Source organism: Coenobita brevimanus, chromosome 88 (assembly GCF_032717465.1).
Source record: "Coenobita brevimanus isolate Jiangsu-jjx chromosome 88, ASM3271746v2, whole genome shotgun sequence".
NCBI classification, from domain to species: Eukaryota; Metazoa; Arthropoda; class Malacostraca; order Decapoda; family Coenobitidae; genus Coenobita; species Coenobita brevimanus.
Genome location: NC_137041.1, coordinates 2,778,749 through 2,792,401, shown reverse-complemented (window position 1 = coordinate 2,792,401; position 13,653 = coordinate 2,778,749). Strand labels below are relative to the sequence as shown.

The following is a 13,653-nucleotide window of genomic DNA, read 5'->3' as shown; positions in this document are numbered from 1 at the left end:
TAATTTCTAACTCGTACATGAAGGTAGATAGACCTGTTTTAACTGGATAGATTTAATATATAATTGCAAAGTTGAATATCCTTGGGTTAGTGTCGAGATCAGTTTGTGAAGGTAGTTTTTTTTTTTTTTTTTTTTTTCCAGTCGACTTAATCGCGAATTTGATCATATTTGAGTTAGAGTCATCTGGGCCCACGATAATACGGCCCCAAGAGACAAGGTAGTTCAATTTCCATTACATGCTGCAGGGTTAGGCTATTTATAAGTTAATTAATCTGATGTGAGATATCAAAGGTAGTCATGGGGTCATTTAATTGTTCTGACAGTGAGTTTGGTAATTGCTCTGATGATCATTAGGTGAACCAGACTGCAATGATGATCAGATATTGGTTTTGCCCAGTAAGAGTCTCTTCTGAATAAAATCTCCTGGTGGTAACTAGACTATAATTCCTAAGTAACAGCTTGTAAAGGATTAATCAGGATAGTTTTATAGCCCTTTGTGATAGTTCTATAAACATTTGTGATAGTTTTATAACCCTTTGTTGAGCAGGGATCTCATTAAGCAGAGGAAAAATAATGCTGTTGGTAGTCACTTGAAGATACATAAGTTACGTTGTATCATAAAAAAGATCAATGATAAAGGTTGATAAATGGCAGTCTTGATTGTGGTAACTAGAACAAATGTTCATTAACTTTTCCAACATTAAAATACCATTACTAATCATAATGAAATAGGCTGAGTATTTTAGAATATCTTGTTAATTTTTCTAACATAAGACTGCAAATAACAATCACAGTGACGAAGGCTGACTAGAAGCATACATTTTCTGTTAACTTTTGTAACGCAAAATTACATATATTAATCACAGCGATATAGGCCGACAAAACCAGAACCTTAAATTATTCCAGCATCACATTTCGATTTCCTCTCATTTCCCGTCCCGTGACACACACTGATCAAGGTAACATGGATTACCTACAGCGCTGGAAGTAATCATTGACAATTATTTTCAGGCATCACAGACTCCACTTTCATAATCTGTGTCGCTGAATGATTAAAGACCCCGAGTCGTGTGTCAGCCAGAAAGTCAAGGCCATTTCTGTTTCCTTTGGGTTAAAAATGCAGCATTGCCTTGTGCAGTGGAGATTTAGGGTATGCACGCTTTGTTTTTTATTTACCGATATTATTATTATTATTTTTTGGGTAAGAAGTACAGGTGAAAAAAAAATGTAGTAGAAAAGACCTTAGAAGCAGGTGGTATGGATGCATTTAGGGGCTTTATTCCAGGTAACACCAGGTGATTTATTTCAGCTGAGAGTAAGCCTATGGCCCATTTAATTTCATCTGCTAGGTGTAGTCAGACTGGAGTATGAAATTGGCTAGTATCCAAGGAGACTCATTTCTACCTCATAACCAAATCACCGAATGTCGCATTCAAGCTGTTGGAGCGGCCCAGTTTTCTCATATGAAAATTAACCAACTATTGTCAGGATTAATCTTTGCAGTCTGGGGACAGTGTTTATTCTAGTTTAAATTAGGGACAGGGTTTGTTCTAGTTTAAAGTAATGGCTGTTTATTCTAGTTTAAATTAGGGACAGGGTTTGTTCTAGTTTAAAGTAATGGCTGTTTATTCTAGTTTAAATTAGGGACAGGGTTTGTTCTAGTTTAAAGTAATGGCTGTTTATTCTAGTTTAAATTAGGGACAGGGTTTGTTCTAGTTTAAAGTAATGGCTGTTTATTCTAGTTTAAATTAGGGACAGGGTTTGTTCTAGTTTAGAGGAATGGCTGTCAGTTTTATTCAGCCTCAAAAGACACGTTGGAAAGCTAAAAAAGTTACTTAACTATCCTTTAGGTATGTCACTCGGATAAATTCGAGGCGATTTTTAGTTATATTAGAAGTTCAAAGGGTTAAGATTAATCCGACCTGTAAGCATGAAGGGATTTAACAACAACCGTGGGGGATTTATTGTTGTAGTTGGAAGTAGCCTGTTTGTGTGAATGCCCAAAAATCACACTTGTAGCCACTTGACGTAGAGTTGATAACTGTGTATGTAGCGGCTTGGACCTTCGGGTGTTAAGTCGTATTCGAAGTGGCTTCGGAGATTTCCTAACATCTGTTCCGTAGCGATTTATTTTCCATGTTACACCCTAATATCCCTTTGTGTGTTATTGATGGAGCCTAAGTCGGTATTAAGATGAGGTAAATAGCATGGAAGAGAATGTTAAGGTGTAAAATGGAAGACAGGTTGCTATGAAAGAGGTGCCATGAAGCCTCTTTTGCCACGTAGGATACTGGCCTAGTCTCGTGGGGTTAGGAGGCTCCCAAGTACTTTTTCCCTGCCAGATAATTTCACCATATGACTTGTTACTATTTACCTGTATTATTTAATCATGTCAGTATTGAAGGTATTTAAATGGCACACGGGACATTTACCTCTTTACATTTTATTTTTTGCATTTATCTGTATTGCATTTATCTTTTATTCGGTGTGAAGATGTGGTTTGTTTATTCTTGCATCCTCCAGATGATTTTGTTCAACGTAAAGATAGCCTGTCAGTGAAGGGATTAGAATCAGTGTTTGTTAAATCCCTCCACAATTAAAAGTGTCCTCAAAGATGAATAAAATCGTCAAGGTTTAGCAAGAATAGAGTAATTGGCATCTTAGGCTGAATGGGTAATGGTGTAATATGCTGAGTAAGTCGCTAAGGAAAAGGTGCTGGGGAGCCATCTTACCCTACGGGGATACGACCCCCATGCTGGCCAGCCGATGTGTGTCTGTGTGTGTTTGTGTGTCTGTCTGTCTGTGTGTCCTGCATCTATGTTAGCCCCCTCACCACAGGAATGGCTTTATAAATTATCCTTCCTGCATCCAGACGATTACGTACAGCATAGAAAGAGACCGAACTGGAGGGGTTAAATCACTGGTTAACCCCCTGAGCTGGAGGGATTGGAAAATTAGCTAACCCCTGAATTGGAGGGGTTAGGAATAGTCTGGTAACCTTTTCACCACTAAGTCTTTCCAAGCTAAGTAAAATTGTCTGAAAATAGTAAGATTGAAGTAAAGACGTCCTGTGACTGAGAGGGTTAAAGCTGCGCTAGTAAGTACACGTAATGGGTCCTCGTAGTGAAAAGGGACCTCTTGTAGCGCCTCTTGGTCCGTGTCTGGTAAATAGATTGGTACCACACTGCCTCTTACTTTTCCTATGCCTCTTCTTTCCTTGCTGTTTTTTTCCCCAATTTTCTCTTCCATCTTTCTGTGATACCTTGTCTCTCTTTAATGTTTCTGCTTCCACGTCCTCTTGTCTGTTTCATCCTCTCTTCGCTTCCTCCGTTTTTACACTTCATCTTTTATCAGCCCCACTTCTCTGCATTGTCTTCTTTCCACTTCTCACCCTTCGTCTCATGCCTAATCTTTTGTTTCCCGACTTCGCCTAACCTTTTTTACACTTCATCTTCTATCAACTCCACCTTCTCTCTGCATTGTCTTTTCTCCACTTCTGGCTTCCACTCTCTCTGCTTCCCTTGTGTCCGCTTCCTTCTACCCTGTTGTAGCGCCTGTGCTGAGTCTGTAGTCTTAGGGTACGTGAGAGATACAAGGAGAACATTTCAAGCAGCTGTTTGTGTGAGAGGGTTGCACAGGTCTTCATCCCCTTCATCCCTCGGCTCAAGGTTGTCTGGACCTCTAGCTGGAGACTGCCAAGGTATATACCTCCACTCTTACTAAGTATTCCTCTTGGCTCACTAAACTTTCCTCTTGGCTTACTAAAGATTCCTCTCAGCTCACCAGATATTCCTCTCAGCTCACTAAATATTCCTCTCAGCTCACTAAATAATCCTCTCTGCTCACTAAAGACTCCTCTCAGCTTCAACACCGGAAAGTGGGGCTGAAATCTTCTCTGCTTAGGACAACGATGTCATGGTTTGCATTTCTCTCTGCTTAAGACGGCGATCTCTTGGTCTGCATTGCTCCGTGCTGAAGAGAGGGCTTTGTATTCTTTGTATTCCCTGTGGCGTTGTATTCCTTGGTGTTCAGGACAGGTGGCTTGGTCTTATCTTCATCCATTATAGTCAGTTACCATTTCCTTCACACCTGCATTTTTATATGACGTATCTGGAAGGACCTTTCTTATCCACTTTTGAGACGAAGTATATTCTTCTACGCTTAAGACAGTGGTGTGATATGTATTAATCTGTTATAGTTAGCTAGTTATTGTTTTTCCACACACCTGAATTGAAAGATAAACATGTTTCAGGAAGGATTTCCCCCCCTCCCCCCCCCTGCTTTTAAGGTATTCAGAGTATAATCACCTTTGTCTTCAAGTCATTGGGTTCGGTCTTCTTGTTTTGGTTTGGTTAGTTATTGCTTTTCCTTACTCTTGTACTGACCCGTGACTTATTTCTGACGGGATTAAGTAATTTTAGGTTTTAAGACGAAGTATTTTACCTTTACTCAAAACAGTTCGTTGGGTCTCTGCTTACCTCCTGTGATAGTGTCCCTCTTCTTGCCTACCTTTATATATATATATATATATATAGCTTGGGTTAAGATTTTATGAGTAGAATAATTCAGTTGGGTTTGAGAGCCATTATATATAAACCTGTGTTATTACAAAGCCCCCCCCCCACCTTTTTTTTTTGGGGGGGGGGGGTATCGGGTGTTGTCCCTCAGAACCAGCGTCAATTACCCGCCAGTCCCCTTTTTTCTTTGATAGTACTTTACGTCTGCAGTCAGTTCCTTAACATGCAGCCATAATCCGTATATTCACGGTTATATTTCTTTGATCCATAAATTGTCGAGTATGTATGTGTAATCCCTAATTTTATAGCTTATTCCTGTAATTCATAAATCTTGAATGTATTCCCCAAGTGACAGTTTCTGGAGTGTATTCCCATGATTTGTAAATGTCTAAATCTGTAATGTATTCCTCTAGGCTATAATTTCTGGAGTATATTCCCACAATATGCAAATTCCTGAACAAATTTCTCTGATCCCATGTATTCACCGCCAGTGCAGACGCTGCAAAACATAAGCATGCACACTGTCTTAACCTTTCACTGCTTTGAAAACTCGTGAATAATTAACAAGCTCCAGTGCAGATTTCTGTCTTCCCTCTTTTTTATTATTATGAAACACACTCGGTGACCTTTTCCTAAAGCTTTGAAGGCTCAACTTTGGAAATTGAAATGTGTGACTGAATGATACAAATAAGACTTCATGGCATGTTTTCTTTAATGACAAACTGATAAATGGATGCACCACACATTGAGACACGCTAAAAATATAAAAAGCTTTAGTGCTTATTGTGAAATCTGTCATACCACATTGTTTGAGAATTTGTTTATTGATTATATGCCAAGCAAAAGTTTTGTGCCATTAATGCTGAGAGGTGGGATTCGAAAACTGATGATAAGATGCCTGATGCCATTTATTGTATAGTCACGGATATTACTTGAGGAATATGATTTAAGTGCTATGAAGAAGTAGAAGAGATATATGTCCTTTACGCGAATTGTATGTGAGTCTGTAGCTTTGGTTGTATAGGAGAAGGGAAGTGTATGAGTAATGGAGTGGTTGACAATCCGGGTCTTGTATTGTCTTGTACTTCTGTGGTTTGCTAGTCTGTCTTCCAGTTTAGTTTGTAATGTGGTATGTCATGTACAGTATTATGTTTATGTCTTTAGCGCTGGTTTTCGAAGGTGAGGAAAGAGGGTATGGGTGATGGATTGGTTGAGAATCTGGGGCTTTATTCTCTTGTACTGTATTTAGGAGGAGCACCAAAACCTCTTCCTCTTTTTTTTTTTTTTTTTTTTTTTTTTAAGTTAATATTCTAACAATGTTATCTACACATTGTCGCCTTTAGAAAATACGTATTAAGAATAATGTACAAGAGGAAGGAAGTTAACCATTTATTGTTAGGGAAATAATTGGAGTACATTATAGTACTTTTGTGCTGGGAAGAACACTTTTGTAAATGGATATGGTTGGTACATGTTCACTGATTTTGAACTTGTGGAGGTGATTAATGGGACAAAGTCATGCAGTGCCTGACCCAGTGGCAAGCATCTCTTAAACTAAACTGTCAGGCAAACTTCAAACTAATTAGTGGCTGTGCTGGAATGCTATCTGATGTGTGCCAATTTTCATTAAGGTCTTACCAGTGGATGCAAATGGCTAATGGATTAGAGCTTATTATGCAGACCATATACTGGATCCATAATATACGTGTAAAATAAATCTGTTCCCGGACTCGGTTATTGGAATGAAATTCGGTGGAAAAAGCCTACCAGACTGCGATAGAGTCAGCAGGCCAAGTCCCAACTTTTTTTTCTGGCAAGTAATTATTTTCAGTTGACTGCCCTTCTGTTCCCTTTCCAAAACTAAAATCAGAACCTGACCAAATATTGCAGGAATAAGCCTTGTAGTTCAGATTATTGGAGGGCAGGTATACCAGAATTAGCCCATAGAGCCAAACCATGGCAAAGATTATGATAGCTTGGGTTTGATTAGATTTCCCTTGAAAGATGAACCGGGTTAAAACTTGGGTTTGATTAGATTTCCCTTGAAAGATGAACCGGGTTAAAACTTGGGTTTGATTAGATTTCCCTTGAAAGATGAACCGGGTTACTAGAACCGTATGTGATCACAGCACTAATGTAAAAATAGTAACAACGTTGCACAGAATACGTAGTTGTTATATGCCAGCTGAATAGCCAGGAAATGCCAGGGAATCTTTTAAGCCCATGAGAATATGGTCCCATCTTTTTATGTAAAGGGTTCCCTATGGCATTTCAGCAAACAAAGTGATGTGGAAGTAACCATTGAAATTTAGCTGGTGACAGTTATGTGGATCTCTAAACTTGTGGGTTACTTTTTGTAGGTTTTGATCTTGTTTCTTTCGGTTCAGAACTCCGGAATCCCCCTACTGGTTGTAATAGTATTCATTACTTCATTAGACCTTTTTAATATTTTCTACCAGTTCTCTGACTCCTGAAAACCTCGCTAAACTCCCAAGCTTGTCTCCTCTGCTGACTCAAATTCTTAGCAGTTTTTGCGTGTCAGTCATTAATTCCTTCAGTATGGTGCAATGTTTTACTCAATTTCTACTACGGTTTGTCTAGTGGGTTAAGGCACTCAGCAGGAAGGGACCCACAAAGGTATACATCCAGGGGAGGTGGAGTTTATCACTAAAATAATGCCACTGAGGTGCAAGTAAGGCTGGTCACCTTTGCATTCTAAGTCAGGACTTAGTAGCCTAGCCCTGGGTACTGACACTCCTAGTAGGGAAAAAATGGATGATAGACAAAGACTTTGTTTCTCTGCTTAAGTAATTATCAGTGTTCTGGAAGATAATGTGTATGGTAGCAAGGTTCGTTAGCGACAGATTTTTGAAGTCCCATCCGCCATATTTATGTCATACCTAAAGTAATATTATGTGGAAGTTGTTTTTCTGTTTTATGGCAAAGAATCGGACACGTGTAAGGTTCATTAGTAATAGCAAGGTATACGAATTCCTTCGTATCCTGATTAAATTTATCACTACAGTAATGGAGTGCACGTTTGTATTTTCCTCAGCCTGGTGCACATAATTCCCGGATGCTCCACCATCTTTCTTCCCAGGCCCCCATCATCCCTCACGCTTAATCATGGTGGTTCATGGGGAGTATTCTCAAGTCGAGCCTCTCATTCTTTCCCCCCATGAAATTAGAGATCAGAGCAGAATTTATTACCCGGAGTCAAAGCACTTTAATGAGAACTGTGCAATGCTGACTTGCCACAGTTTTCTGACTCAGTGGCCGATCCACATGGGCTAAAGGAATTCCCCCACCCCCCCTTTTTTTTTTTTTTTTTTTCTCTCCAGCAACAAATATACAGGAATATGAACTGAAAAATAGTATTACGTGGGTGAATCAGAATTCCCCATCAGAATAATTTAACCCCATTGATGAAGTTTTGTAATTTATTGAAAAATAAATCGGTATAATGTATACCAGTATATATTTATTGATTAATGTATACTGTTACAAATTCATTTATGACAGTTGTACAGTTATTGTCTCTACACGCTCCTTTGAACAACGCTGGATGTGCCCTTGTTACTGGGCTTTCAGGGGGTGGGGTGGGGGGACTTCAGCCAGCCTTGTGTTTACAGAAATTTACCTGGATTCTCTTTACCTGAGTTCTTATCTGGGCCGGAGTTTCTTTTCAGAGTGGTGGAAGTTTTATGTGGTGTGTGGGAGATAAGGCTGTGTTGCTACTGTATACTTGCCACTACGGATGGAAATATAAACTGTGGTACATTTGCGGGACTGGCACTTGATTTTGTAAAATGTCGTTTTGAATATACAGTACTTGAATTTTGGTAAGATGTCCATGCAGGAAATTCATTGAATACATGCAGTCAGTTGGTCGGTTTCTTACCCTGTCTTCTCATAACTCATTGTATATAATGATGGCATTTTTTTATTTTCATCTTTTTCTTCAGCATAGGAGAGATGCTTTCTAGTGAAGGGGTTAATAGGGTCAGCTTTAATCTCATGTTGTTCTTCCTGGCTCATCCGAGTTTTTTAAATATTCAGTTTTCTCCCCAACTAAATCCGTGGCTTGCCAATAATCTGTTTTTATCATTTGACAGCATTTTAGTGTGTCTGCCTCACTTTATCAGCTCATTTGATTGATTACCTTTCCCTCCTCTCTCTTCTCCTTCCGTGCTGCTTTCCTCGTCCTTTATAAATCAGTCAGTTGCTATATATCTTTATAATTGAAGCCGTTTTAAACACTCACCCATACCCGGACCAGATGTGTATGTACATGTGAGTGTGTGGATGTATGTGTGGGTGTGTATGTGTGTGTGTAGGTGGCGTGGGGTGAGGAAGGCATGGGAGGTTTAGGGTGGGGGTGGCAAAGGGAGTGAGGTGAGGTGGGGGGGAAGTTTGGGAGGGGGATGGGGGTAGGGTAGGGTGGGGACAACTTGGGAGAAATAAAGAAAAGTAGAAAAAGAGAGAGACCAAAAAAGGTGGCCAAAAAGAAGCAATTATCTTTTTTTTATTTTGCATTTTTTTTTTATTACTGTTCTAAATAAGCTCCCCCAACTGTACCCCTCCATGTCTGTCCCTCTGTGGCGTCCTGTACGTGTGGTGTACGCGTTCTGCATCTGTTGCGCTATCCGTAACTCTACTACCGACTCTGTGCAACGACCATCCAACCCACCACCAACCCACTGTATTGTATCATGTCCAATATTGTAGTCAGTTTTGGAGCTCCTACAATCCCCGGTAAGTAGACTCGTTTCGAAAAAAAAAAAAAAAAAAATACACCACCACCAACCAACCACAACCATCACGGATTTGTTTTTATTGATTTTATTATTAGTATTATCCACATGGTTAAATTTGCTTTATTATATTTATCTTTTTTTTTTTTTTTCTTCGAACTTTTTTTTTTTATTCCAATCGTTCCCTGCTCCTCCTTTGAAATTTGGCTGATCCTTAGTTGAAATTATTAATCCCCCTCCCAGAAAAAAAAAAAAATATCCTGCCCCATGAAAAGTTTATATGTTTATCATATTTTCAATTTATTGTTCTCATATTTTAGCTACTTAATTTCCCTTCCCCTGTTTCTTATTTAATGTTTGTGGTACATGGCCAGTTTTTAAATCTCTTTACATTTACTATTTTTTTGTAATTCCTAAATTCATATAAAATATTCTCTTCACAATAATGGCCGTTTTACCAGTCTACATATTGTGTGACTTTTTTATTACAACTTTATTCAGCTTATTGTTTTTTATGTACTCGTTAAAAATTTCTTTGATTCCCCCATCCTACCTTTTATTTTTTTGTTTTATTTACTCAAAAATTTGGTTCCCCCACTCCGCCCACATTTATATACTGTGTATATATATATATATATATATATATATATATATATATATATATATATATATATTTTAAATTCAGTTTGTAGAAAATAGTAATTTTTCCATCTTCAGTTTTATTATATTTATTTTTTGTTTTATTTCTTTATTTTACTGGTTATCCTACCAATTTTTCCATGTTCAGTTATTTATATTTTTATTTTGCATTTTCTTTCTTTTTTTTCATTGCTTATCCCACCTGTTTTCCATTTCCAGTTATTTATATTTATTTTTGCTTAGCGATTTCTTTATTATTCATTTATTTTATTGTTTATCTAACCAATTTTTCCATTTTTCAGTTTATTTTTTCTTTAGTGATCACATTACTTTTTATTGGGGCATATTCTTCATTGTTTTTTTATCTTGTTTATCCTACCCCTCGCCCCTCCAACCCACCACCTCGTTCTGTCATTTCCTGGTTATTCCGTTTGTGGATCACGTTTTTTCCATTTCGCTTGCTGTCTGTTTTTTGTCCAATCTCTATTATTGGTTTCCTAGCCGCTTGGTTGTGTTATACGCTGGTTGCCGCTTGACGGATGCTGCTTTTCATGAATGTTTGATACGGCGAGAAAAACATTTAGGTATCAGCATTTTCCCCTCTGATTACATTTCTCTTGGTGTGAATATTATAGTTTTTTATTATTTTTCCATACCAGTTTTGTTCTTTTTTTTTTTTTTACATAATTTTTTATTTTTTTTTATTTTTAATATTTTTGTTATTGCTGTTAGTGTTATTTTTTTTCAAAGATTTTTTTTTCTGTTAGCTTTCGTTCCAGTACCGATATTCAGTATCTTCATGATTACTATTGTTGTATTATTATTATTATCATGTGTTTACATAGTTTCATTTTTCTTCATTTTTAGTATCTTTCATTACTTAGACTTTGTTGCAGTAAAGATGGGTTATTAGTTTGAAAGATTGCAATTGATTCTGAACATTGGTTTCTTGATTTGTGATCCGAAGCTGTTGGTTTGTTTAAGTCTCGTAGCAAAATTGGTTTTCAATTTGAAATTGGAATTATTTTCATTTGTTTTTGTTATCAGCATCTTAGAATGGATGAGATTCGTTTTTTAGGTTATTTCATGTTCATTTTTTGTGCCATGGATTTTATTTTCTCTCAAGCTCGTCAAAGTAAAAATTTAAATGAGTATGGTATATTTTTTCGCTTATTTTTCAGTAATGTTCACTATAATTTTGTGGTCATTTAAGTAACAATTTATCATTTTATTTAATTATTTCATATTTTTGAGCTCTGACATTTCACTCTCCTAAAAAGAAGAAAATCCTGGTTCCTCACATAATATATTTTTATCCTTTTTATTATGCATGGTGAGTTGGTTTTTCCCCATTTGTACCTTCCATTTACATTTCTTGCATATTTTTCCAAGCTTTTGATTGACACAGCTCACAATCGACCTAATTTGTGATTCGGTGGATTAAAAAAAAAAGATTGGGTTTATTCTGCTCTTTGTGTGTGATATCTGCCTGGGATTGATTGGGAAGTTCATGTGATACTGGGGAAAAAAAACCGAGGAAAAGATTTGTATTTTTTTAAAAAGTATAATGGGAAAAAGTAAGGAAGAAAAGAATACATAGTTGATTGGATATGAGATTTTATTTTTTACTTAGATGTTGAAGAAATAAGGATGACGTTTTGATGGTAAAAATAAGGATGACATATTGATTAGTAAAAGTAAGTGATTTTTGCTGTTTTTTTTTTTTTTTTAATAGGTATACTTACATGAGATTTTATAAAAACCGGGGTTTTGCTCCTATGGTGGAAAAACGAAGGACTCGATGAATTGCTGTTGTAATTAGGGAAAGAAATGACGAGGAAAGTATTTGATGTCTTCGTGTGATTATAAATCATAATTATGGTATATAGTGTCATGATTGGATGTATAACGACTGGGGTGTAAGCTAATATGAATCGAATTGGGGGTATATCTCATTTGTTTGGGAATATATGGGATCGAGTTTTATTTTTGAGTGCCAGTAGGAAGGATGGAGAGACTGCTTATGTTCCTGGAAATATAAAAAGTATCTGGCAACATACATTTAGCTGTTTGTTATATTGATTGAAAATATAAGTATTGCTTGTCGATATTGAATGAGAGTAGGAAGGAGTCAGTTTCTCTCATGGCTAGAAATAGATTGCTCGTGTGATTGAAAATAGGAAGCATTTTGGATATTTTTAAAAGCGATTGTGAAATTAGGACTGCACATAATGATTTTTAGAATAATAGTGATTAAGTAAATACGAAAACTGACCATGTGATCGTAGAAATAGAAAATGATCAAATATTTTCGTGGATCGTAATGTAAATATTTTCATGGATTGTAAAGCGGGGATTTAGGATGATGGATGATTGGCAAGATTAGGCCCACTTGTCCAAATCACCCGCACCCAATCCCTAGGTTTATTGAAGGACTGCTCATTACTTAACCACTCATTCGTGCTAGCTACCTAACCAATCATTCATCCCTCTTCAGTCATGTATCTTTATTTAACTGTTCCCTTTATCTCATTTTCATATCTTTATCCTTTTCACATGAACCTTTGTTTCTCATCCCCATCCTCACATAAATGCATTCGAAGTTTTTTCATTTCGTCTTTCATCATTATCCCATCTATAATTTTTCCCCTCTTCATTTTTCCATTTCGTCGTGTGTCCTTACATTTTTCCAATTTTTCTCACCCCATCTTTACATCTCCATCATTTTCCTTTTCCCTTCCCGTCATCTTTCTCTCTTCTCCTCTCCATCTCCACTTTTCCTCACTTTGGGGCCCCTTTATTGGGTGGTGAGGGAATTTGTTTGTGTTCTGATGGTAAGGGAGGGAATTTAATGTTTTAGTGAAGAGAAATTTATTCATTTATGGTCGTACAAACAGTAAAAATATCGTATAACTTTGTATTACCCATGTATTTATTTTAATCTAAGGTGTGATGCGTTTGTGTGTGTGTGTGTGTGTGTGTGTGTGTGTGTGTGTGTGTGAGAGAGAGAGAGAGAGAGAGAGAACAGTAATCCACACAATATTTTAATGTCCAAATGTTCAGTGTCCTCAGCCACCTCGTACCTATTGCCAAAGCACCTCTGTTCTTTCACCCCCCTCACTTTCCATACCTATATTCCCTCCCTTTATACCCAACGATTTGTTCCCCTTCCTTGGCATGTTCCTTTGTCTCCTTTTCCATATCAAAATCCATCTACCTTACCCTCAATAATACCACTTCTTCCTCCACAGTTTCATCTTTATTTCTATTTCTACTCACTTTTCTTTTTTTATCTACTTCCCTTTCCATCTTAATATTCCTCAGCCATAGTCTCAGTAGTACCCATTCTTCCTCCACAAATTCTTCATCATCATTTCTGTCTCTGTATCCATTTCTCTCTCTTCCCCTCCACCTTTCATAACCATCTCAGTGTCCACTCTCCTTCTCCACCTTCATTTCCCAGCGCTGGAGATATTTCCCCTGCCACCCACAAGTACCACACATGACTCTTCCCTCTACCCCTTCCACCTCCACTTTCATTTTCATTTCCGTATCTACTCTTTCCTCTCCCCCTCCACCTTACATTTCCATCCCTGTGTCCACTCTCCCCCTTCCACCTTTATTTCCTAGCGCTGGAGATATTTCCCCTGCCTCCCACAAGTGCCACACATCTCGCTAAGCACCCCATTCGTACCGGGGACTTAGAAAATTACATCGCAGTCCGTACCCCTGTGGAGTTTATG

The 13,653-nt window shown here is 37.5% G+C and overlaps 1 protein-coding gene across 1 annotated transcript in view; it reads left to right on the top strand.

Moving 5' to 3' along the window:
• Positions 1–13,653, top strand: part of Ten-a (Teneurin-a transmembrane protein) — a 475,834-nt gene that overhangs the window by 325,935 nt on the left and 136,246 nt on the right. The window contains 1 exon segment of the mRNA XM_080281215.1: positions 9,246–9,272. Within this exon segment, the coding sequence (XP_080137341.1) occupies positions 9,246–9,272 (27 nt within the window).